Source organism: Protopterus annectens, chromosome 3.part1, assembly GCF_019279795.1.
Source record: "Protopterus annectens isolate FY-2018-M chromosome 3.part1, PAN1.0, whole genome shotgun sequence".
NCBI classification, from domain to species: Eukaryota; Metazoa; Chordata; order Ceratodontiformes; family Protopteridae; genus Protopterus; species Protopterus annectens.
In genome coordinates, this window is record NC_056732.1 from 521,656,836 (window position 1) to 521,681,992 (window position 25,157).

At 45.0% G+C, this 25,157-nt stretch overlaps 1 protein-coding gene across 1 annotated transcript in view; it reads right to left on the minus strand.

Moving 5' to 3' along the window:
- Window positions 1-25,157, minus strand: part of WDR48 (WD repeat domain 48) — a 1,921,140-nt gene that overhangs the window by 952,796 nt on the left and 943,187 nt on the right. The window contains exon 10 of the mRNA XM_044066951.1: window positions 9,078-9,180. Within this exon, the coding sequence (XP_043922886.1) occupies window positions 9,078-9,180 (103 nt within the window). The remainder of the gene's footprint in view (window positions 1-9,077; window positions 9,181-25,157) is intronic.

The window sequence follows — 25,157 nt, forward strand, 5'->3', positions numbered from 1 at the left end:
ACTGTTCCCAGCTGAATAGCATGAAAGCACTACTGAGCCCTCTGTCTGAATTTCTTCACCTCCATAAGCAACAAGTTTCACACAATTAGCCAAATTAAGTTGCTCACCAGCTCTCACCTTAGCAAATGTTTCTGCTGACATAACATTACACTTTGAACCAGTGTCTACTTTGAGCTCCGTGGGCTTACTATTGATCAGGACAGTACAAAACACTTAATTTGCCAACAAATCTGCATTAATCTTTTCACCAACCACTGATACACCATCTACATAGAAAGTACAGCTGCAGTTCTCTACATGATTAAATTACTTTTTCAAGTAACCATCCTTTATAACTGAATGAGGTATGCTTGATTTGCAAAACCTTTGAAAATTATTCTATTTTTATACTTGTGACATTGCTGACCAAATGCTAAGCACTTTTCTCTTTTAGACTCATGATTAGCACCACGATTACGGCAGTTGACAGTAAAATTTGACTTGGATTTTGCTGACTTACCCTTGTACTGCACAGCATGTCTTTTTTACTGAGCTAGTCTTAGAACTTGCTGGAAAGCTACAGGACTTTCCAGGGGGAATCCTGCAGGGGCTGCAGCTGCCATGTGCTTAGGCTTGCTTCTGCCAGCCACTTGCTGCATGCTGTCTATGTTTGCTCTGGAAGTTGCTGAAACCATGCTTTTATCACTTGCAAGCATATTTGTGCACCTTTCTGTGAGCTCATGGATTTGACAAAGCTCAATAGCTTTGCTCAGTGTTAAATCACTGTTATGAAGCAAAATCTTTCTCACTGCAGCATTATTAACAACTCAAACAAGCCTGTCCTTTTATCTACTTGTCTTTCAAATCACCAAACCTGCACATTGTAGCCTTGTTTCTCAAGTCAGTAATGTAACCTCCAAAACTTTCTCCTGGCTTTTAGTCTCTCGTATAAAACAAGTGCCTCTCTAATGTAACATTTATCTGGAGGTTGCGCATTTCTCTAAATTTACGTTTCAATCACTCAGGGTCCTCCCCTTGATTCAACCGGTACAACAATATGATGGCTTCCCCCTCTCCTGCATACACTGCTAATGCATACACAAATGAACGCACTCTCTCAGTGGTCTCTGACTCAGCTAGGTTAAGCAAAATGAATTCCCTGGTACGTGCATCTTTGTCAGGAAAAACTGCTTGTATGAAAATATCATATTCTTGCTCAAATACTCTCCAATTCTCTTTGTGCACAGTAAACACTTTGGAATGAATGTACAGTAATGAAGTACACACTCTTACACATTCTGAGATACTTCAAACAACTTTAGTTATATTTTGAATAGTTTCTGTCAATGCAAAATAGAAACTCATGCCCAAGCTAGTATGCCAAAACATGCAGTCGCCTTGCTTTCTTATACTTAAATTTGCCCCTTTTCACCCTTTTATTATATTCATTATGGCCATTTAACCTCTTTTCATACTCATTATTCTTTTCTTGTGCTTGTTTTACTCTAAACAAGCTCGTTTTGCAACTCCGAGGCAACTCTGAACCCCTTATGAACTTTTCTGAAAAATGTATCAAATATCATAATTCTGAACATCTCGTTTAATCAATGTGTTTTGCACCCTTTGAATACTCGTATTCTTTTTTTAATAAAATAAATAATTTGTACATAGTTTTGGTTACCTGTAGTTCTGTTCTGGCCCTTTTTTATACCTTGTCTGTTCACCATGCTTTCACTGTTAGCTCTGCACCTCATGGCTTGAAGAAATAGTCTCCTGAACCCCGGTTCTGACACCATGTCGCTTGTCTGGTCAGGATAAAACAGACTAACAGTTGTGGGTTCTGTTAAAGCAGCTTTAATACATACAAACAACATCAGGATTGAGGCTTAGATAAACTTATAAACAGACTGACTACCACACACATACATATTCACACTATGGCTGCTCTCTCAAAATGGCACTGCTGACTGCACATGCTCACTATTTACATGCACATCACACTTGGAAATGCTTCTTAAAGATACAGCACACACACTGTTCTACAAACACTATAAACACTCTAGGCAGGAAAAACCTGAATACCAAGTTAAACCTCACCTACACTAACTATTCTACCCAAAAACTACCAAAAACTAAATGTCACCTAAACTTTAAACACACAAAGTGTAGAGGACAAAAGCACACTCAAAATGAGCCAAAAAGGATACACTCCAGTACAGCAAACCATAGTAGCTGCTGTCCAGGAATGGTGGCAAACTACATCTGGAGTTCCCAGCTGAAATCTTGGAGATCTGGCTGCACTCGGATCCAACAGCCCCACAGATTGAATACAGATGGAAAAGACAACATTGGATCTAAATTTATGATTAAAATATCTACGTATGTTCTTTATCAGAACTCTACACTAAACTACAAAAAAATTACTAAATGTTGACCACTGTAAGAAGCACACCTTGTGATCGAAAGTTTTTTTATGCTGAAGTATGTTATTTGAAAAGTGAGAAGGCGGCAGGATATTTACCAGGAAAGTGAAGAAATGAACAGGCATTTTTAAATATGCCCTACTTAATTTTTGGCTGAATTCAAAACACTTAAAGGATCTAAGACAGGTGCAGTAATGAGCATGCAAGGATGATCTGAAGTGAATCTGGCTGTTTAATGTGTACATTTTTTTTCAAGTTCAGTAAACATGGAAGTATGAAGATTACTTAAGGTGCTTGAGGTATCTGTTCCGCAGATGAGACAGGTGAGCAAAAAAAAAAGGAGTGTGCTATTGGGAGAACAAAATGCAGTTTATATCTGCTGCTGATCGGTGTCACAGACAACCAGTTTAAAATCAATAAAAGACTGCCACAGGAACTGTTAAGGATATCAGACACCTTACAAAGTTTCAGAACAGCAGCAGAAGAGAGAACCAAATGGCCTAGGTCTTCAGAGAACTTCAGCATAACTATGATGTTGTGGACCTCTACTTTTGTGACCAATAGTACCTGAAATGGAAGGGCAAATGTTGGACATGCTTTGGATATCTAGATACTATGGAAGATGTCCCTAAGAGGACTGAGCTCCACCAAACAGTAAAAGCAAGAAAGCAAGGACACATCTAATTATTTAGCTATACAGGACAACTTTCTTAAATCTTGTTGGCATTTTTCTGTATTGCTTTGGCTAAATGCTCCATCAGAAAAACCTTGCTAGCAATGCAGAGGATCTGGCTTCCATTTCCTACTGGCAGCCTTGTTACACTTTCTGCAGCAATAGCAATGCTCAATGACATGTTTTTGTCCCACAGAGATTAAACACAATGTGCAATGCATTTACTTACTGGCATTGTCACAATAAATCAGACATACTGGGACATTTATCTGAGTTACAGGAACTTCGTCCTGCTGAGATGCCATGAAAAAAGAATCGTCGTGTAAAATCTTACCATGACCATAGATGTCCTTCTCTTTCATGTTGCAGTATTCTAGATGTGGGATTTCATGCCCTCAGGCAACCCGTACGTCGGCCCCTATACAAAAGCTTCAGCTTGGCTGTTACAGTGTGTGTGGGATGTCACACGTAGGGCCATAAACCAAGGTCCTTAAATGTGATGTCTGCACACACCATCCTCAGAACTTGAAGGCCAGCAGATAGAGAAGAAGGCCCAGCAGGAGGAATGTCAGTTGTTTCTAAGTGTGTGACTTGGAGACTTAAAGGTAGTACAGGTAAGGAATAGGACCTGGGGGATTGGTGGGCAGAAAGGAATACTGCAACACGGAAGAGAACATCTATGGTTATGGTAATATTTTACACAACTATTCTATGTCCTTCCATTCCTATGTTGCAGTATTCTAGGTGTGGGTGGGTACCAAAGCTTATGTGGATGAGAAGGTGGTGGTAGATGAAGAGGGTTCTACAAGACCCTGCAGGATTGCCCTGGTGAATCCTGTCCTAGCTCTGGAAACTTGGTCCAGTTTGTAATGCTTGGTGAAAGTGTGGATAGTGGCCCAAGTGGCTGCTTCCAAAATGGATGCTATGTCTAGGCCCTTCATGAAGGCCCTTGAGGTTGCCACAGCTGTAGTGGAATGGGCCTTGATTCCCCCTGTTCCTTTCCATGGTGGGAGTAGTAGAAGCAAACAGCTTTCCTGATGCAGCACTTGATGGTTTGCTCGGAGACTGCCTTGCCCAGGGCTCTGGGGTGGAAGGAGACAAAGAGCTGGTTAGTCTTCCTGATGGTCATGGTCTTGTACAGGTAAAACCTAAGCTGTCTGCGCATGTCTAGGGAGTGCAGTATACTCTCCCCTTCATTAGAGGGTGAGGGGAAGAAGGTGGGTAGATGAATAGATTGGTTAAGAGAGGTCATTGACCACCTTAAGCATAAAGGAGGGGCTGGTTTGCAGGGACACTCTGTCTTTGTGGAAGATGGTGTGAGGGGGACAAGTCATTACGGGCTGCAATACTGACACTCTTCTGGCTGATGTGATAGCTACCAGCAGGACAGTCTTCCATGTGCACATCTGTAAGGAAGAAGGCCCAGCCGGTTCAAAGGGGTGCTGGGTTAATTTCTCTAAGATGTAGTTAAGGTCCCAAGGCGGGGGGATAGGTTTCCTAGGTGGTGTCATGTGCATGACCCCTTTAAGGAAGAGCTTTACATCGAGCCTGGAAAGCAAGGGGGGTTCCAGGGGCGGGCGGGCAGGCAGGCCGATATGGCAGAGAGGTGTACTTTTACAGAAGAATAAGAAAGTCCACTCTTTAACAATTGACACAGGTAGTTTAGAACCAGGGGAACCTCAGCATAGCTGGGGTCCCTTCCCTTGTTCAGACACCATTTTGCAAATCTTTCCCACTCAGCCAGGTAAGATTTTCTGGTGGCAGGTTTCCTTGCATCCCTTAGGACTGAAAGCACGTCCTCTGAGTAGTGGTGTCTGAAAGGGATCAAAAGTTTATCACCCACAGAGTCAGAGGCAACATCTGGAAGTGTGGGTGTAGGAGAGTTCCTTTGTTCTGTGTCAGTAGGTCCACCTTGTAGGTAACTTGAAGTGATTGCCCTTGGCTAGTTTGTAAATTAGGTGGAACCAGTGCTGCCTTGGCCAGTAGGGAGTGACTAAAGATTTTTAGTTTGTCCTTCTGAATTCTCAGGTGGACTTTCGGAATCAGTGGGAATGGGGGGGAAGGCATAAAGGAACTTCCCCTCCCAAAGGAAGATGAAAGCATCCAGTCTCCATGCTAGAGGGAAGTGGGTTTTTGAGCAGAAGCTCTGCAGTTGCCTGTTCTGGAGGGAGGCAAACAGGTCTATTTGTTGAGCACCCCACCGGTGGACTATGTCTAAGTAGACCTCCCTGCTCAGCATCCATTCGTGCTGAGGCGAGGAGGTCCTGCTCAAGAGATATGGTTGGTGGTTGTCCTATGAGGGAATGTAGGCTGCTTGCAGGACTAAGTTGAGACGAGAGGCTAAGTCCCAAATCAGGAGGGATAATCTGCACAGTTGACAGGCCTTTGTTCCTCCCTGCTTGTTGAGGTATCACATCACCGTAGTGTTGTCGGTGACAATCTGGAGCAACCCTGGAACCAGAAGGGAGGTGAAGGACTTTAGAGCTAAAAAGACTGCTGCCATTTCCCGGACATTGATGTGTTTCGGTTGAAGAGAGGGATGCCACTTTTCCTGAATCCTGTAAGAGGCTAGAGTTGCTCCCCAATCTGAATCTGAGGCATCTGTATGCATTACTTGGGTTGGGGTAGGTGGCTGTAGTGGGAGCCTGGGTTCAGTTGCACTTGCTGGATCCACCAACTGATATCTGTTTTCAGACAGAGAAGGAGAGGGATGCCCTGCTTTCGGAGATGAAGGTGTTGGGGACCAGGTGGTCTTCAGGAACCAATGTAACTTGCGCATGTGCATTCTTGCCAATGGTAGCATGGGGATGGTCACTGTCATTACACCCAGGAGACGAAGAAATTGCCTTGATGTCACCTCTTGGGATAGCAGAGCTTCCTGGAAGTGGGAAGTCAAAGGAAGAACCTTGCCCTGTGGTAGAAAGGTCTTCATTGTGTCTGTTCTGATTCTGCAGCCTAGGAAAATTTTGTCCTGGCTTGGGATCAGAGAGGATTTGGGGAGCTTGATGGCGAATCTTAGGTTCTGCAGAAGGGACATGGTAAAATGTAGATGCTTCAATAGAGCATCCCTGGACTCTGCCAGTATCAGGATGTTGTCCAGATAAGGGTAAATCTATATACCCTGAGTTCTGCAGAAGGCAATGGCTGGAGCCAGGCACTTTGCAAAAACTCGGGGGCTGATGGATAAACCAAAGGGCAAGGCAGTAAATTGGAAATGAGAGACAGGTCCAGAGAAACGCAGAAAATGTCTGTGGGAATTCCTGATGGGTATGTGCAGGTAGACTTCCTTTAGGTCCAGGGTGACCATGAAGGCCTTGGCTGGAATGAGGGGCAGCAGAGTGGGAAGAGAGAGCATTTTGAAAGATGGTACCTGAAGATGGAGGCTTAGGAAGGACAGGTCTAAGATGGGTCTCCAGGGGCCATCTTTTTGGGGACCTGGAAGAGGCGGGAGTAAAACCCCTTCCCTTCCCTTCCTGTTCTGAAGGGACAGGTTCTATGGTGCCTATTTTTAAAAAGTCTGCCAGAACTTATGGCATGAGATGGGCCTGTTTTTTGGGTATGACAGGAATGGCTCTTCTGGGTGGCTTCTCTTTCCAGGATAGGAAGTACCTTTTTTGAATAATGTTTAAGACCCACTTGTCTGAAGTGATGGGTTTCCAAAGGGGAAGACAGTGGGAAAGGCGGGCTGAGAGGGAAAGGTGCGCAAGGCAGTCATGCATTACTGGGACCTCCTCTGTCCTGAAATGGTTGTCTGGGTTGATGAGGTGGAGCAGAGGATCTGGAGTTGGTAGGTCTTCTAGCCCCTTCCTGGACCTGGAAGAGGAGGAGGAGGGGCTGAGGACGTCTCACAAAGGTGGCCTTAGCAGGGTAGTTTCTATAATACTTGGTGATGGGTGACACCAGCAGGCGCTTGATGTCCTGGAGTGATTTGCTTTTTACTTGCAGATTTTTAAAAAGGTTAGCAGATTGTTTGCCGAAAAGCACATTGTGGTCCAGAGGGGTGTCCAAGATCTTAGACTTGAAATCCTCAGGAAGGTTCTGGATTCTTAGCCATGAATACCTCCTGAGGGCTGAGGCAGATGCTGCAGACTTGGTGGATACTTCTGCAGCATTGTAGCTGTATATGATGGAATGCCTGGCTACCTGTTGTGCCAAGGATAGTTTGGCTGAGATGTCCGTCTAGATGGGGCTGTCAGGCAAGGATGCTAGCATGGAGGAGACTTGAGAGACCAAGTCTAATGCATGCTTTGTCATGTGGGTCTGATAATTTATGGATCTGAAAGCCAAAACTAAAGAAGTGTACACCTTCTTCCCCATCCTATCCATGCACTTGCTGTCTTTATCAGTGGGCAGTAGGGAGACAGAGGACAGCAGTCTAGATTGCTTATCTGCAGTGGTGGCAATAACAGCTGGGTCCATCAAGGGTGGTTTGACCTGGAATGTTTGGTCCTCTGGTACTTTGTAGAAGCGGTCAGGATGTTTAGGGGCCAAAGGCTGGGAGTCAGGGGCGTTGGAAGCAGCGCTGAAGGCATCCGAGTAAGCAGGCAGAACAGGAGGAACTGCTGAAGGGGAGGGGCATTGCACTTGCAGCAGCTGAAAGTACCTTTTTTGGCTGTCTGTCATTTGGGATTTATTCCATTTAAAGTAATCCTTCATCTTGGTGATGGTCTCACCAAAAGTAATGTCCTCGGGGGGAGAATCCCCTTCCACAGATTCCTCATCAGGAGAGTAATATTCCTGGAGGGAGGCTTCTGAGAATGAGAAAGAAGAATCATGTTCTTCTTCTCTGACTTGGGGGGTCGTGGAAGGGAGGGAAGAAGCAGACCTAGCGCTCAGAAGAGGCAGGGTGGAGGTGGCTGAAGCTGAAGACCTGCCAATCTGGTGTGACTTCTGAAGAGATAGAGGTATGTTTAGTTTTTTTGCTTCTTTTTGGCCGGGGAGGAAGTAGAGAGAGACTGGGTGTCGGGTTTGGACAGTAACACATCCGAAGTCTGGATCCCTGCCGGAGGTACCACCAAAACTGGTTTCCCCCTTGACATCAATGGTCGATGTCTTGGTAAGCTCCGCGGATGTGCTGGTCATCGACTGCGAAACGGCTTCCACGAGGGACGTCGTTGCAGTTGATGTATCCTCTGAGTGCACCTCAACCATCAGAACAGCAGTTGGCGGTGTGTCAGGAAGCAGAGCAGCCAGGTGAAGGAGGGCTAGGAACCTTGGCTTTCTTGTGTGAGGGTTCAGATGCGGCCTCCGATGTAGGATCCATCCTAAGGGCTAACCGCTTAAGGTGCTGGTTCTCCAGGTAGAGGTTTAACGCGGCTAGACAGTTGCACAAGGTCTCGGGCACAAACGATTGACAAACAGCACAGGAGGAGTGCTCGTGTTCCCGGCCTAGGCAAAAAAACACACCTGTCATGGATGTCTTGATGGGGTATCTGTCGCCCGCATTGGCACTTTCCTTTTTTCCCCATCAGCTAAAGGCTACAACAACCAAGCATTAGCAAGAACAATCGTCAAAAATAAGAAAATTAGAAACCTAACGGTTTACTTATCTTAAGATGCGATGTCTGTGGAGAAGCGAATGCCGTCTGCAGCTGAAAAGTTCTGAGGATTGTTCGTGCAGATGTCACATTGAAGCACCCTGGTTTATGGCCCTACATATGACGCCCCACGCACACTGCAACAACCAAGCTGAAGCTTTTGTATAGGAGCCAATGTACGGGTCGTCTGAGGGCATGAAATCCCACTCCTAGAATACTGCAACATAGGAACAGAAGGACACCTGGCTAACACATGTACATTTAGTGAGACTGAATTTGGCAAGTAGTCCTTGGACACCTTGATATTTAAAAGGTGCCGAGCTGTCATAACATGTTGATGCCAAACCCTAGATGTGTGTTCCTCTTTTAACAGCATTCGTATTTAACATTCACTCTATAATGACAAATATCTTTCAAGTAATAATAAATTTGCTACCTTTAAGATTAAAGGAAGTTCACACTCACCTTTAATGGCCTGGTCTGTCTGCGTACAAAGAGGTGTTAACGGAGGACTGCAGTCATTGTCGTACTCTCCAGATGTTCTGAAATTGTGGATGCCCTTAAGAGACTGTAATAACAAGAACATAAAAGTTTACAATGTAAAGTGATTGCTGCAGTTTGACTGTACATATTTGACAAACTGTATGACACAAACTATGGTAATTTTCAACTTGCTACCTTCTATCCTAGCACTGGAAAGAAATGAGTCACTTAAGCTACCCCTCTGAACGGGAATGCTGAGCAAAGTGCAATGACAATGATTCAAAGTGTGCCACTTTTTCTAACATCTCTTCACAATATTGCCAACTTTGAAAACAGATTTCTGAAAATGAACTAGCTCCTACACTTAAAGGTAACTAAGCTCCCTGCCAGAAAATGTCACAAGCTGGGATGGGAGAGAGCATGCCTTGTCCCACCCTTCTTTTGCTTATTTGAACCCAATGTAAGTTCAATATTAAGGACACAAAATATAAAACACTAGAATATAAAAGTGCGTAACAGCCAGAATATACAAAATTATATCCACAGATGCTGGATACAGAAGAAAACCATGCACACAGCAGAAAATAATAAAACATTTATTGCAGAAAATCTTTTCACAGGTATTCTGATATGGGTGAATACAATCCTTATGCTAAAATTCTGTAACCCAAAGTCTCTTTTCCAGTACGTGCAAATATGATATTTTCAAACCTTTCTTCCCATCTTCTAACCGCAGGGACCTTGGAGGCAGTTAGGGCAAGAGGCTCTGTCTGAGGAGGGATACTCCACTGCAAAAACAAGGTTTAAAAGTGACCTTGTTTGCAATTAGTGGAAAATGACATTGTTGGTTTCATAATACTGATAAAGAGACAATTATATTGGGCTTGAAAACCATCTCCACCCACAGGGTGTGTGTAACTGGAAAAATCTCATGCAGTACAGATTAAACTTGCCGAAAAGGCTAGAGATGGGGAAGACCAGGGTCAAGGTTCTGAAAGTACTGAGTTGCCAAGGAGGTCCAATGTCAGGTATCATGGTTAAGCAATAATGTTTACAAAAGGTATGAAATGATTACTGAATGGTTTCAGCACATGTCCACAACAGACACATTCTTGGAAAAAAACACAACCTGGTGCCTCTGAAGTAGCATTTTCAAAGAGGCATTAGTCATTAGGTAGAAAAAAGTAACAACTAGCAATCCAGGTTTTGTACTAGTTAAAGAAACCACCTCATAAACCAAAAGAGGTGAAGTACTTGGCCTGCCTTCCCCAGCTTATCCACTTTTTTCCATGTAAAACCTGAGCAGAAAATGCAAATGAATTACAGGAAAGTCTTCTCTCCCCTAGAGTCTGTCCCCAGAAAGAAAACTGGGATATGTTTGGACTACTTAAGTGACAGCTCTGAGACCAGTTTCAGGAAAAAATAAATGTTAGTCTTCAGGGAAAACAATTCCCTAGTTACGTTAATAATATTGGCCTGCAACTCAGAGATTCTATAGAAGGAATACCACAACACTGATCAGTAAGGCATCTACTGGCATACATTCTTGTACAACTATACTATACACTGACTAAAATCACTGGTGCAGTATTCCAAACAGATGTGCGACTCCCAAAGCTTACAGGAGTCGAATGATGAAATGCTGAGAACTGTGAGAATGGTTTAAGAGGCCAGAAAAGACTGACATGGCAAAAGGCAGCTCTGGATTTGGAAAAAGTATCCACTTTGTAATGCATAGTGAAAGTGTGCAATGAAGAACAGGTAGCTGCTTCCACAATTCATCTGGAATCTACCCCCCAGTAGAAAGCTCCAGAAAAGGCCACTACTCTAGTAGAATGAGCTTTTGGGAAAGAGGGCAAAGATTTTCCATCTGAATGAAACAAAAGGAGATGGACCTTGAAATCCATCTAGCAGTAGTCTGTTTGGATACTGGCTGGCCCAGTGTAGGAAGTATGCAAACCAGTTGGTCTGACTTACAGACTTAGTCTCATTCAAGGATGTGTCTGTGCACATTCAGGGAATGTAGTATGCCTTCTGTCCTGTTCTGTAGGTTGGGAAAGAAAGCAGGTAGGTTGTTGGCCTGATGGAAGGTCATCTCATTTACCAATTTAGGCATGAAAGAAGGACTGACCCTCAGGGACATAATGTCCTTACAGAAAATAAGGAAGTGGGGAGTAGTCATGACAGCCTGGATGCATGAAAAAGTACAGTTGTGTACCTACCATAAATGTATATGTTCGAGTGTATTCACTGTTGCAGTCATTACACTTGGGTTATCCTGCTGGCAGGCTACCCGCAGTCGGCCCAAATTCCAAAGTCTTGGTCTGGCGTCGGCTGCTGTCGCTTCTTCCCTGACATCAGTGCGCCAGGGGTATAAAAGATGCAGCCAACACCATTTTCTTCAGTTTTTCTTGCCCCAGATGTCAGGTGCCCCCAAAAGGGTAGGCTAAAAAAATTTGCAAATAAAAAGCATGCACAAACATAAACATTAGCTTCCTCTACAAGCAAATACACCACATAGGTTGTATAGAATAGAGAAGTACAGATAAATCCCAGCAATGAAAGGGGGGTGGAGGGAGGGTAACCTGGACTGCAACAGTGAATACACTCGAACATCTACATTTATGGTAGGTACACAACTGTACTATGTTCATCGTGTTTCATTGTTGCAGTCATTACACTTCGGTTGAATCCCAAAGCTGAGGTTGGGCGTCTGGGTCTAAATAGGATTAGGAGTGGCTATGAGGCCCTGCAGGACTGCAGTGGCAAAGCCTGCTCTGGATTTAGAGTAAAGAGGTAAAAGTGTGCACTGAACTCCAAGTTGCAGCCTCCAAAATTTCCTTGGTTGGTACTTCTCTGAGAAAGGCTGCTGAAGTGGCTGCTGCCCTGGTAGACTGTGGCCTAATATTCTTAGGCACTGGTTTGCCATGTTGTGAATAGCAGAAACTAATGCCGTGTCCTATCCATTTTGAAATAGTCTGCTTTGAAATAGGCTTTCCTTGTGATCCTGCAGCGTATGCCACAAAAAGTTGCTCAGTTTTTCTGAAAGCTTTTTTTTGTCCAAGTAGAAGCATGGCTGCCTGTGTATGTCCAAAGAGTGCAGAAGTCTCTCCCCTTTATTCTGGGGATTTGGATAAAAGGTTGGTAAATGAATGGTTTGGTTAAGAGCCACACTGGATACTACCTTTGGCATAAATGTTGGGTTTGTCCTTAGAGAAACCCTGTCCGGATGAAAAATGATGAAAGGTTCCACTGCCATTAATGCCTATAACTCTGAGACTCTTCTTGCTGAGGTTATTGCTAGGAGCAGAGCAGTTTTCCATGATAAGAATTTTATCTCAGCTGAACTGGCTGGCTCAAAAGGAGGCAGTGTGAGCTTTTCCAAGACACAGTTGAGGTCCCATGTTGGAATAGGTGCTCTCCTTGGGGGTCTTTGCCCCTCTGAGATACTGCCTTAGTAGTGGATGAGAGAAAATAGGAGGTTCCGTATTATAATGAGCTGAAATGGCAGTGGCATGGATCTTAATTGATGAGAAGGATAGGCCTTTGTCCAGCATCTCAGTCAGGTATTGTAAAATCTGAGGAATATTAGGGACAAGCGGTTCAAGTCCTTGTGCCTGGTTCCAAGTACAGAATCTCTTCCATTTTTCTGCATAAGATTTCCTGGTGCTGGGCCTCCTGGCTTCCAAAATGACGTCCATAACTGCTTTAGAAAGAGGTGAGTTCTGAGTGATTATATTATTCGCCAAGCAGCCAGATTTAAGGTTCTGAGTTGCTGTGCAGGATCTGATTGTTTTGTTGTGTCAGCAGATGAGGAATTTGAGGTAAAGTACAGGTTGGTCCTTGAGACAAGCTCTTTAGGATTGGGTACCAGTGCTGGCATGGCCAGTCTGGGGCAATCAGAATCATTTTTGGCTTCTCGCCTGACTTTTAGGAGTACTCTCGGGAGTAGAGGCAGTGGTGGATAGACAAACTGTTAGGCTTTTCCAGCTGAATGATGGAGCATCCACATTCCATGCTTGTGAGTGATAAGTCCTTGTGCAGAATCTCTGTAGTTGGCAATTGTGAGGGGAGGCAAACAGATCTATGTCTGGGCATCCCCATTTCTTTGTTATCATGCTGAAGACTTGTGGATCTAGTTTCCACTCGTGAGGGTCCATGATGTTTCTGCTTAGGTCTGCCAGAGTATTTTTCTTTCCTGGCAGGAATTGTGCCAGCAGATGTACTTGTTCCACAAAGTCATGGCCTGCCTGCAGAGGGGGTAGGAATGTGTGCCCCCTTGCTTGTTTATGTACCACGACTGTAGTATTGTCCGTTTTTAGTAATAGTTGTCCTGGATGTAGCAGATCCTTGAAGGCTGTCAGGGCATTCTGTACAGCTAGCATCTCTTTTTGATTGATATGAAGATGCATTTGGTCTGTGGGCCACGTGCCCTGTATGCATTTTCCCACCTTGTGTGCTCCCCAGGCATAATCCGATGCATCTGTTGTTAGTGTCTGCCTGGCTGCGGGTAGAGTGAAAGGCTGTCCCTTGTTGTGGTGACAGGCCAGTGCCCACCATCGAAACTCCTGTTGCAGGCAGGGAATGAGAGTAATTATTGTTTCCAGGCTGTGGCAATGTTGAGTCCAAACACTTTTTAGATACCATTGTAGCTTCCTCATATGCAGTCTTGCATATGGAATTAGCAGGATGCAGGATGCCATGAAGCCCAAAGCCTGCAAAATTTTTCTTGCAGGTAGCTGGGTCTTTGTTGCCATCATTTGAAAATAATGAGTCAGTTGCCTTTGTTTGTCTGGTGTGAGATAAGCCATCTGGGCAGTGGTATTTAAGCTTGCACCCAAGAATATTATCTCTTGAGAGGGCACTAGTTTTGATTTATTTTTGTTTACTGTGTACCCTAAGCAAATTAGTAATCTTTTTACAAACGCCAGATGCGTTAGTAGAATGTCCTTGCTGTCTGCTTGAATAAGGCAGTAGTCCAAGTAGGGATATATTTGAATTCCTTTTTGTCTGCAAAATGCAATTACTGGTGCCAGGCATTTTGTTAAAACCCTGGGGGCAGTAGATAAGCCAAAGGGCAGTGCAGAGAATTGATAATGCATTGTGCCAGCTATGAATCTGAGGTATCTTCTGCAAGATTGTCTGATTGGGACATGCAGGTATGCCTCTTTGAGGTCCAAAGTAACTAGCCAAGCCTTCTTGCCCAGCATGGGTAGAAGTTGGTGTAGTGTCAACATTTTGAATTTTGGAACGTCCAGGAAAGTGTTTAGAGTTGACAGGTCCAGTATTGGTCTCCAAGTTTTGTCCTTTCTGGGCACCAAGAAAAGTCTTGAGTAAAACCCTTGTCCTTGCTCTTGCTTTGGTACTTTTTGAATAGCCCTCATGTCCATGAGAGCAGAAATTTGTCTTTGTGCCTCTGCCCATTGATTGTGTGACAGGTCTGGCATACCTTTTGGCCTTGGAAGGGTGTGAAAGTGGAATCTGTAACCCTGGGAAACAATATTTAGTACCCATTTATCTTGGGTAATCTTGTGTCAATTTTGTGAGAAAAGTGCAAGTTTTCCCCCTAAGGGTGCCTGCAAGAGGTAAGTGCTTGGCATTGGTAGAGGGAAGTCATTGAGACCGTTTCCTGTAGGGTTGAGATTTGTCTTCTCCGCCTTTGGGAGCAGAAGCGCCCCACTGCTTAGGTCTGTATGTGCCTTGTGGCTGAGATCTGCCTCTTGGACATCTGTATCTGCCTCTTTGTGGCCTGTCTGACACTGGAAAGGAAAGGACCAATTTTTTGAAGGCCAGTTCCTGCTAAATCTGGGTGGCTGAACCTGTAAGAAATCCTTTACTGCCTGCATTGATTTTGCTTTATCCTCCATTTTCTTTAACACCTCTTCTGCCTTAACACCAAACAAAGTATCATGCTGCAATGGGCTGGGAATTTCTGGTTAAAGGTTTATACTGCCTGAATATTTGAACTGTATCTTACTGAAATTGGTACACCTTGTTTTCTGTAGCATAGACTAGATCCAGGCCTGCTGAATCTAGCTTTGTTTATATGCTTGTTGTTTGCTTGTTATTTCTCTGGAACGCTAATTCCACCTAATACGCGGCGTCTCAGCGCTTCTGTGGATCACTAGTGATATCTGCATTGCTTACTGTACTTATTTCCTTGTTTCACTTGAAAGAAAGTTACTGTTTGTCGTTTTTGCATTTAAGTTACCTGTAACACATTGCACTTAAGTAACCTGGCACTTGCTCACTAAAGCAATTATATAAGTCAGCACTAAAAATTAAAAGCACTACACCCTCACTCCCCACTGGCCCTTGTTTTCAATTATTAAGGAATTCCCAATATTATTCTAGCATGTCCAAAGGTCAGTTGTCAATCTCCTCTCCGGTCCAGCTGGTGAATCTGGGAATCTTGAGGCAATGTTACAACTGCCTCTCCTCCTCCCAACAAATTCCAACACATGTGAGAGATGCAACCATATAGCCAAAAGTACAGTTGTGTACACCTACCATAAATGTAGATGTTAGAGTGTCTTCACTGTTGCAGTCATAACTGTAGGGTGCTCCTGCCGGCAGGCAGCCAGAGGTCGGCCAGAATCCCAAAGTCTGGGTCCGGCGTCGGCTGTATAAGCTAGTATCCTGACGTCAGGACGCCTTGGTACATAGCCCTCAGCCGACGCCATCTTCTCCAGCCTTTCTTGCCCTAGATGTCAGAAGTCCCCAACAAATCAAAAATGAATCCAACAAGGAAACACAAATACACCACAAATATGAGAGAAAGAGGGATAGGAGGGAGGAAACCCGACTGCAACAGTGAAGACACTCGAACATCTACATTTATGGTAGGTGTACACAACTGTACTATGTTCTTCGTGTTTCACTGTTGCAGTCATAACTGTAGGGTGGAATCCCAAAGCAGTGTAGAGAGGGAGGAGGCTTTAGATAGAAGAAGGGGAGGCAAGAATACCCTGCAAGACAGCAGAGGCAAAGCCTGCCCCAGACTTAGAAAACAAGGGGAGATTGTAGTGCTTGGAAAAAGTATGCACAGAACTCCAAGTGGCAGCTTCCAAGATATCCTTGGCAGGGACTCCTCTGAGGAAAGCAGTAGAAGTAGCAGCTGCTCTAGTAGAATGACTTCTAATGGTCCCTGGAAACTGTTTCCCATGATGAGTGTAACAAAATCTGATTCCATAAGCAATCCATTTGGAAATAGTTTGTTTAGAAATAGGTTTTCCAAGAGAACTGGAAGCAAAGGAAACAAACAATTGGTTAGACTTTCTGAAATCTGTAGTCTTGTCCAAGTAAAATCGTAACTGTCTGTGCACATCCAATGAATGCAAAATCCTTTCCCCTTTATTTTGAGGATTTGGAAAGAAAGTAGGAAGGTGAATTGTCTGATTCAAAGCCACTTCGAAATCACCTTAGGCATGAAAGTAGGATTGGTCCTCAAGGATACTCTGTCCTGATGGAAAATAAGGTATGGTTCCACAGCCATGAGAGCTTGCAACTCTGAGACCCTTCTGGCAGAGGTCAATGCTAACAAAAGAACAGTCTTCCAGGATAGAAATTTAATATCTGAAGATGCAGCAGGCTCAAAAGGAGGCAAAGTAAGTTAAGATCCCAGGCAGGGACAGGAGGGGTCCTTGGAGGCCGCAAATTTTTAGCCCCTCTCAAGAACTGCTTCACCAAAGGATGTGAAAAAACAGGAGGATCAGAACTGAAATGCGCAGAGATAGCAGAAGCATGAATCTTAATGGAAAAAAAGGAAAGTCCTTTAGATAAAAGTTCCGAAAGGTAAAGCAAAATAGAGGAGAGATCAGGAACCTGAGGATCAGAGCCTCGGTCCTGCATCCAAATAGAAAACCTCTTCCATTTAGAGGCATAAGATTTCCTAGTGCTAGGCCGTCTAGCTTCCAAAAGAACATCCAAAAGAACATCCAAAACTTGTTTGGGAACACTAGAGGAAATCAAATTCCTTTGAAGAGCCAAGCTGCCAAGCAAAGGGTCTTGAGATTGGAATGTAGTAACTGACCCTGATGCTGGGACAGAAGCGAAGGGTTCAGTGGAAGAATCCAAGGAGGCCCCGAGAACAGGAGCTTTAAGGTTGGATACCAAAACTGTCGAGGCCAATTTGGAGCAATCAAGATGAGGAACTTGGGCTTGTCCTGCTTTATCTTCAGTAGTACCCGAGGCAGTAGAGGAAGAGGAGGGAAGGCATATGCTGACAGGCTTCTCCAGCTGAAGGACAGGGCATCCACTCTCCATGCTGTTTTGTGGAAGGACCTGGTGCAAAAGCGAGGCAGCTGATGATTGAGATGGAATGCAAACAGATCTATCTGGGGACATCCCCAAACTGCAGTAATCCTGTTGAACAAGTTGGTGTCTAGCATCCATTCGTGAGAATCTGAAATGTTTCTGCTCAGGCTGTCTGCTAAGAGATTCTGTTTCCCTGGAATGAATTGAGCCTGGAGATGCAGATTCAAATTTAGAGCTGTGTCCCATAAACCCATAGCTAGTCTGCAAAGGGGGTATGAATGAGAACCCCCCTGCTTGTTGATGTACCACATGACCGTGGTGTTGTCTGTCTTGAATTAGCAGAGGCCCTGGTTGTAAAAGGTTTTGAAGGCTAAAGGGCATTTTGAACTGCCAACATTTCCTTCAGATTGATGTGCCAGTGAAGATGGTCCTTTGTCCAGGTTCCCTGCTGGCAATTGTCTAGAAAGTGTGCTCCCCAAGCATAATCCGAGGCGTCCGTGGTTAGGATTTGAGTAGGCTGAGGGAGACGAAAAGGTTTTCCTTTGTTTAACGTGCATGCCCTGGACCACCAGAGGAACTCCTTCTGGAGGCAGGGGATCAGAGGAATCAGAATATCCAGATCGTGGTAGTGCTGTGACCATACACTTTTCAGATACCATTGAAGCTTTCTCATGTGAAGCCTTGCGTTTGGAATCAACAGAATGCAGGAAGCCATGTAGCCCAGAGCCTGCAGGAATTTCCTTGCAGTGAGCTGAGATAGAGTTGCCAAGGTGTTGAAAGTAGAAGCCAGCTGAGTTTGTTTTCCTGGAGCGAGGTAGGCCCTTTGTAAGGTTGTATTTAAGAGGGCTCCCAAGAATACCATTTGTTGAGAAGGGATCAAATGTGACTTTTTATGTTCACTGAGAATCCCAGTAGTAGGAGAAGACGTTGAACAAAGTCCAGATGTTGAAGCAGAAGATCTTTGCTGTCTGCCTGAATAAGGCAGTCGTCCAAATAGGGGTAAATCTGGATCCCCTGAAGTCTGCAGTAAGCCACTACTGGTGCCAGGCACTTGGTGAAGACTCTGGGCAGTAGATAAACCAAAGGGCAGAACAGAGAATTGAAAGTGCCTCGAACCTGCCTTGAACCTGAGGAATTTCCTGCGTTCTTGTCTGATAGGGATATGCAAATAAGCTTCCTTTAAGTCCAATGTCACCATCCAGGCGTCCTGAGAGAGCATTGGAATTAGCTGTTGCAGAGTAAGCATCTTGAACTTTGGAATTTCCAAAAGGGTGTTTAACACAGAAAGGTCCAGAATAGGTCTCCATGAGTTTTGTTTTCTGGGAACCAGAAACAGCCTTGAATAAAACCCTTTTCCCATTTCCGAGAGTGAACAGGCTCTATGGCTCTCATGGCCAGAAGAGCATCCACTTGAGTTAAGGCCTCTGACCATTGAAGTTTTGGCAGATCTGGCCAACCGTGAGTCCTTGGCAAAGTGTGAAAGTGGAACTTGTAACCTTTTAAAATCACGTCAATACCCATCTGTCCTGGGTAATATGAGTCCAATTTCTGTAAAAGAGACAGTTTTCCTCCGAGAGGCGTCCAGGTAAAGGGGTCCTGAAGCCCAACCGAGAGAGTCATTGAGTTTGCTTTCTTTGAGATTGGGATCTGTCTTCTCCCCTCCTAGGTGAAGAAGCAGTCCATTGTCTAGATCTGTAAGAGGTCTGGCCTTGACCACGACCTCTGGAGCGTCTATATCTTCCCCTTTGAGGCCTGACAGACGTGGGAAAGGACCAATTTTTAGAGGGCCAATTCCTGGAAAATCTAGGAGGCTGAACCTGCAAGAAATCTTTTACAGTCTGCATGGACTTTGCCTTTTCTTCCATCTTTTTAATAACTTCCTCAGCCTTAGAACCAAAAAGAACATCCTGTTGAACAGGGGCATCTAATAACTTAGCCTTAACCTGCTCAGGTAAACTTTGTTCACAAAGCCAGGCATATCTCCTAATCACAGTACCAGAGGCAGCAGCCCTGCAGGAAGCATCCAAAGCATCAAAACCACAATGTAAGCTATGCTTGTTAACCTGTTCAGTAGCATGCAAAACATCCTGAAGTTCCTTATCCTCTGCACAAGCAGGAAGGGAAGCAAGCTTTTGCTTTAAAACAGACAAAAGAAATTGCTGATATTTAAACATATGAAACTGGCAATTTAAAGCCCTTACAGACAGGGTAGCAGAAGTATATACCTTTTTCCCCCACCTGTCTAAAGCACGAGAATCCTTCTCAGAGGGAATAGGATTTTTAGAAGTAGCAACCTTAGCAGCCTTAGAGCCCTGAGAAATAGTTTCAGGATCTGCAGAAGGGTTTTAAATAAAAATAAATGAGAGTCAGGAACCCTATAAAATCTATCAGGCTTAGAAGGAGCAGGAGGCATGGAATCAGGATTCAAATTAGCCTCAGAAAAAGCATCATCTACAATGTCCAAGACAGGAGGAATAGCTAAAGGCCTATGCTGAGGAAGAAGAAGAAATTCTCTAAGCCTCTTTTTGGAAGCAGAATATTCCTGTCCTTCCCAATGAAAATGTTCCCTCATCTCATGCAAGGTTTCCCCAAAAGAAAAATCCTCAGGCGGAGAGGCCGAGGGCAAAGAATCCTCAGCATCCGAATCCTCATAAGGGGGAAAGGAATCGTCCTGATCAGAGGAAGATACAGAAGCCTGGTCAGAGGAATCCAGAGTAACATCCTGTCGAGGCCTTTTTTCAGGAGGGGGGTGAGAACCCCTAATCATTGTAAGCAAATCTTCAGCCATCCTCAATAATTGTTTTTGTGTCTTGGGAGTGGATTCAGAAGCAGCTTGAGCTGGAACTTTAGACTTAGTAGGAGTCTTTGTCTTTGCCTTTGCCTTTGAAATAGTGATGTGAGTAGGCCTGAAAACCCCCTCAGAAGCCGGTACCTGCACAGCGGTTCCGGACCCATCTGAAGGAGCGACGTCCGAAGGTCCTGCAGCAGTTAAAATAGTGGGCCTCGATGGCTCCCCATGGGAGTCCGTATCGGCCATCGGTTCAGAAGTGGCGGACGACAGGGGCTGCAAAAGCGCCTCACTGGCGACAGCCGAACCGGACGCTGGCTCCAGCTGCAACGAGTCCTGTTTGGACCTCGGAGGTCTGTCTTTGTCTTTGCGCTTCTTTTGAACTCCGGTAGTGTCCGACGACATTCTATAATTGAAGCGTCTGCCAAAATAATTTAAAGCCCAATCGTACCTGCGCTTGATAGTACGAGAGTTGAACCTGGCACAGAACCGACAACAAGAAACGTCGTGGTCAGGGCCTAAGCAAGGTAGACAGGAAGAGTGGAAATCTTTATGAGGTATTTGTTTCCCACACGCTATACAATTATTAACTTTTTCTGACATCGGAGGAACAAGAAAAAGATTCCCCAACGGGGTACTTAGCTTTGAGAAGAGAAGTAACAACTTCGGACCGACAACAACCAAATACGCTGTTCGAAAATCGCCAACCAACGTTTTGCGAGCTGCTTTCCACCGCACGGCAAGAAAGACTGGAGAAGATGGCGTCGGCTGAGGGCTATGTACCAAGGCGTCCTGACGTCAGGATACTAGCTTATACAGCAGACGCCGGACCCAGACTTTGGGATTCTGGCCGACCGCCTGCCGGCAGGAGCACCCTACAGTTATGACTGCAACAGTGAAACACGAAGAACATCTGGAGGCTAAGCTCTCTCAACTCAGTACTGGCATAACCAGTCAGGAGGAGAAGGAAACCACACTCACTACAATTCCAGTCTCACATAGACCTACCACGACAGCAAACCAAACACATAATCACACAAAAACATACTCGAAGGCTCTAAATAAAGATCTGCCTAAGCAGCAGAGTCCTCCAAAGCAGACACCCAAGCAACTGCTACCCCAAAACAAAACACGTGCAACACATATCTCACAAAGCCAGTGTGCCGAACAGTCACAGCCCTTAAGACTAAACAACACACCTGATACACTTGTAATAGGTGACTCTATCGTCAGGCACACTGACGCCCCGCTCACCAGGCTGAACAAGGAGAGGGTCACGGTGAGCAGCCTGTCGGGCGCTAGGATCCGCCACATAACACAAGCACTCAGGTCACTCAAGGCAAGTACAAATATGACTCAGTCATTGTCCATGCTGGTGTGAATGACCTGAGACGTACCTCCCTGGACTACATGAAAAGAGACATAAAGGAGCTCTCCGAGCATGTAGCCCAGGCCGGTATGACCCTGACCTTGAGTAGCATCTTACCCTCACCAAGAATGATGCCACAATATGAAGACAAGATGATCAATTTCAACAATTGGCTTAAGTACTGGTGTCATTCAAAGGGGATCCAATGCCTGTCAGCTTGGGATGATATGCTCGACAAGCCACGATGCTTCGCTAGGGACGGCTTGCACCTGTCACCCCTGGGCTTTCGGATATTGGCAAAGGCTCTTGCTACCCCCATAGTGCCTTTTTTAGGCAAGGCTCAAAAGACAAACCCACCTCCATAGGTATCACAAGGGATAAGAAACTAAGAGTAATGCTACTCAACGCCAGAAGTCCAAACCTCAAGATGCACGCACTCGAAACTCTCCTTAGCATGGAGGACATCAATATCTGTGCAGTAACTGAAACCTGGTTCAGGGCTCCCGAGAGCACCCCAGCACTACCAGGTTATACCTCATACCATGCTTTTTGGCCCCAAAACTTGGACCGAAACACAAAAGGAGGGGGAGTATCGATATTCATCAAAGATACCCACACCTCCAGGTTGGTGGCAAAGCACGAAGCATCAGAGACTATCCATGTGCAACTAACAGTGGGTAAAACTGCCTTCCAGTTTATAGCCTGCTACAGACCACCCTCCCAAACCCAGAAACCCCACTCGGCCTTCCTGAGAACACTGGAAAATATGAAGGTCTCTCCAAACACCATTACATTGGGCGACTTCAACTACCCAAACATAGACTGGGAGCATTACTCTAGCTCCAACACCCTAGCCCAAAGGTTCCTAGAATTTATAAACTCAAATGCTATGGAACAACTTGTTACCACTCCCACAAGAGGGGGAAACATACTGGACCTGATCTTCACCAACATGGGGACTCTATGCTCCAGACCAGAAGTGTATCCCTCACTGGTAAGATCAGACCATAAACTAATCTCACTGGATATTCACATCCCGACCCCACCCCCTGCCCAGAAAACTACAGTGAAAAACTTCTCTAAAGCAAATTTCACACTCCTCAAAACTGAGGTGGAATCCTTCAAAGCCCCCGGGCCTGTGGAAAATACGGCCCAGACCGCAGAATCCTTTATAAATGCATTCTATGAACACTTTCAGGAATGCATGGATCATGCGATCCCAAATAAAACCAAGACCCGATCCTCCAAAGGCAGACGTCCTGTCTGGTAGACCCCAGCCATAAACAAACTATACAATAGAAGGAGGAAGCTACTAAATGATAGAGCAAAATCCCAAAAAGGGAAGGCATCACTGATCAGTATTAGCAACAAACTACGGGCACTCATAAAATTGTCTAAGGCCAGCTTCGAGAGAAAAATTGCACAGGACACTAAGGATAATCACAAGGCTTTCTTTAGTTATGTTAGGAACCTGGGTGGTAATTCCCAGACATGCTCAGAATTAGTCCAAAATGACAAAAAATTCATTGAACCCACAGACATTGCCAACATCCTAGCTGACAGGTTCAGCGCAAACTTCTCCCCCCCCTCCCCACCAAAAGGGCAAATATCTATCCCAGCAGAGTGCTGCCGCCGACATCTCAGATGCTCAGGTAAGAGCCGCCCTCTCCAAAGCAAAAAACACAGCATCAATGGGACCAGACGGTGTCCCGGGCTGCGTCCTACATGAACTCCGAGAAGAGCTAAACCCAAACATAAAACTACTGTTCAATCTCAGCCTTACTACAGGATATGTGCTCAAAGAGTGGCGTACAGCAACAGTGGTCCCTCTCCATAAAGGCGGTGCCTCAGCGGATCCTGGAAACTATCGCCCCATAAGCCTGACTAGCTTGGTCTGCAAAGCTATGGAAAGGATCATCATGGACCTCATAAATAAAGATATTGGGGACCTACAGACACTGGATCCTACCCAGTTCGGCTTTGTTAAGGGCAGATCCTGCCTCTTAAACCTGGTTGATTTCTTTGAAACAGTCACCAAGGCGATTGACGAGGGGAAGGTGGTCCACACAGCCTACCTGGACTTCGCAAAAGTCTTCGATACAATACCCCACTCGGGCATTATAGATAAGCTCACCAGCTTAAATATAAACCCCTATGTCACTAGATGGATTGCAAACTGGCTCAAGGACAGAACCCACATGGTTAGAATTGCTGGAGCCATGTCAGACTCCAAACCAGTTACAAGTGGTGTCCCACAAGGCGCAGTCCTGGGACCTCTCTTGTTCGGTATATATTTCTCGGAGGTACCGGCCAACATGGAAGGACTGTGGCTGACCAAGTTCGCAGATGACTGCAAACTGGGCGCCATAATCGACTCTCCAGCCGACACAAGCATCCTCCAAAAGGGCCTCATAGAAACAGACAACTGGTGCCAGAGCCATGGCCTCAAGCTAAATGCCAAAAAGTGTACAGTCATCCCCTTTGGCAAAAACAAAGTGCCCACAAATTACCACATTGGTGGTAATCCATTAAGTACAGAAGAGGTAATTAGGGACCTGAGGGCCCAAGTTGATAGCAATCTCTCATTTGACAACCACGTGACCAAAGTGGTTAGAAAAACATTTTATATAGCCCACCTAATCATGAAGGGATTCACATCTAGATCAGGGGAGGTCATCGTGCCTCTTTACTCATCCCTCATCAGGCCCATAATTGAGTACAATGCCCCTTTTGGGATGTACCTTACAAGACACCTGCAGCAACTGGAAAAACCCCAAAAGTACCTCACCAAGAGGATCAAAGGGCTCAAACAGATGCCATATGCTGCCCGGTTAAAGAAACTCCAGCTCTACTCAGTGGCATACCGCCTGTTCAGAGGCGATCTGTGCCTGACGTATAAAGCCATGTCCAACCCGGAATTAATGGACATGCTGCACCTCAGAAAATCCAAATCCCATCGAGCTACGCGCTCGAGAGACTTGAACCTCAGCACTGAAATAAATAGGACAGCTGGAGGGACAGATTCATAACCCAGAGGCTCCCTTCACTCTGGAATAAAATCCCAGTCCAGGTTAGACAGAGTCCCTCATTGACTCTCTTCAAGAGGAATCTTGATGAGTGGATGGGAGATCGTAGGTTTACCCCTGGTATCACTTCTGTGTCACTGTTAGACAGAGGCACAGTATACTAAACTCGAAAAAGGGCATAGCAAAATAAATTTAAAATGGGTGGCGAAAGCCAAACACATTCTGGCTAGGCTTATAAAAGCCCTAGGGCAGATAGCCTAGTATGAACCTATGGAGCATCCAACAATTTTACATTAACATGATCACATAAACTTTGTTCCTTTAACCAAGCATGCCTTCAAATGACAGAACCAGCAACTGCGGCTCTGCAAGAAGCCTCTAATGAATCAAAACCACACTGCAAAGTATGCTTTCCCACTTGTTCAGCTGCATGCAACAAATCCTGCATTTCCTTACTTTCAGTACCTTCTGAGCTTGTAAGCATTTTCTGTTTGAGCAAAGACATCAGATATTGTTGGTATTTAAGCATGTGAAACTGAGTTTAAAGCCCTTACAGCTAAAGTAGCAGAGGTGTAGACTTTTTTCCCCCATCTGTCCAGTGCTCTTGAATCCCTATCAGAGGG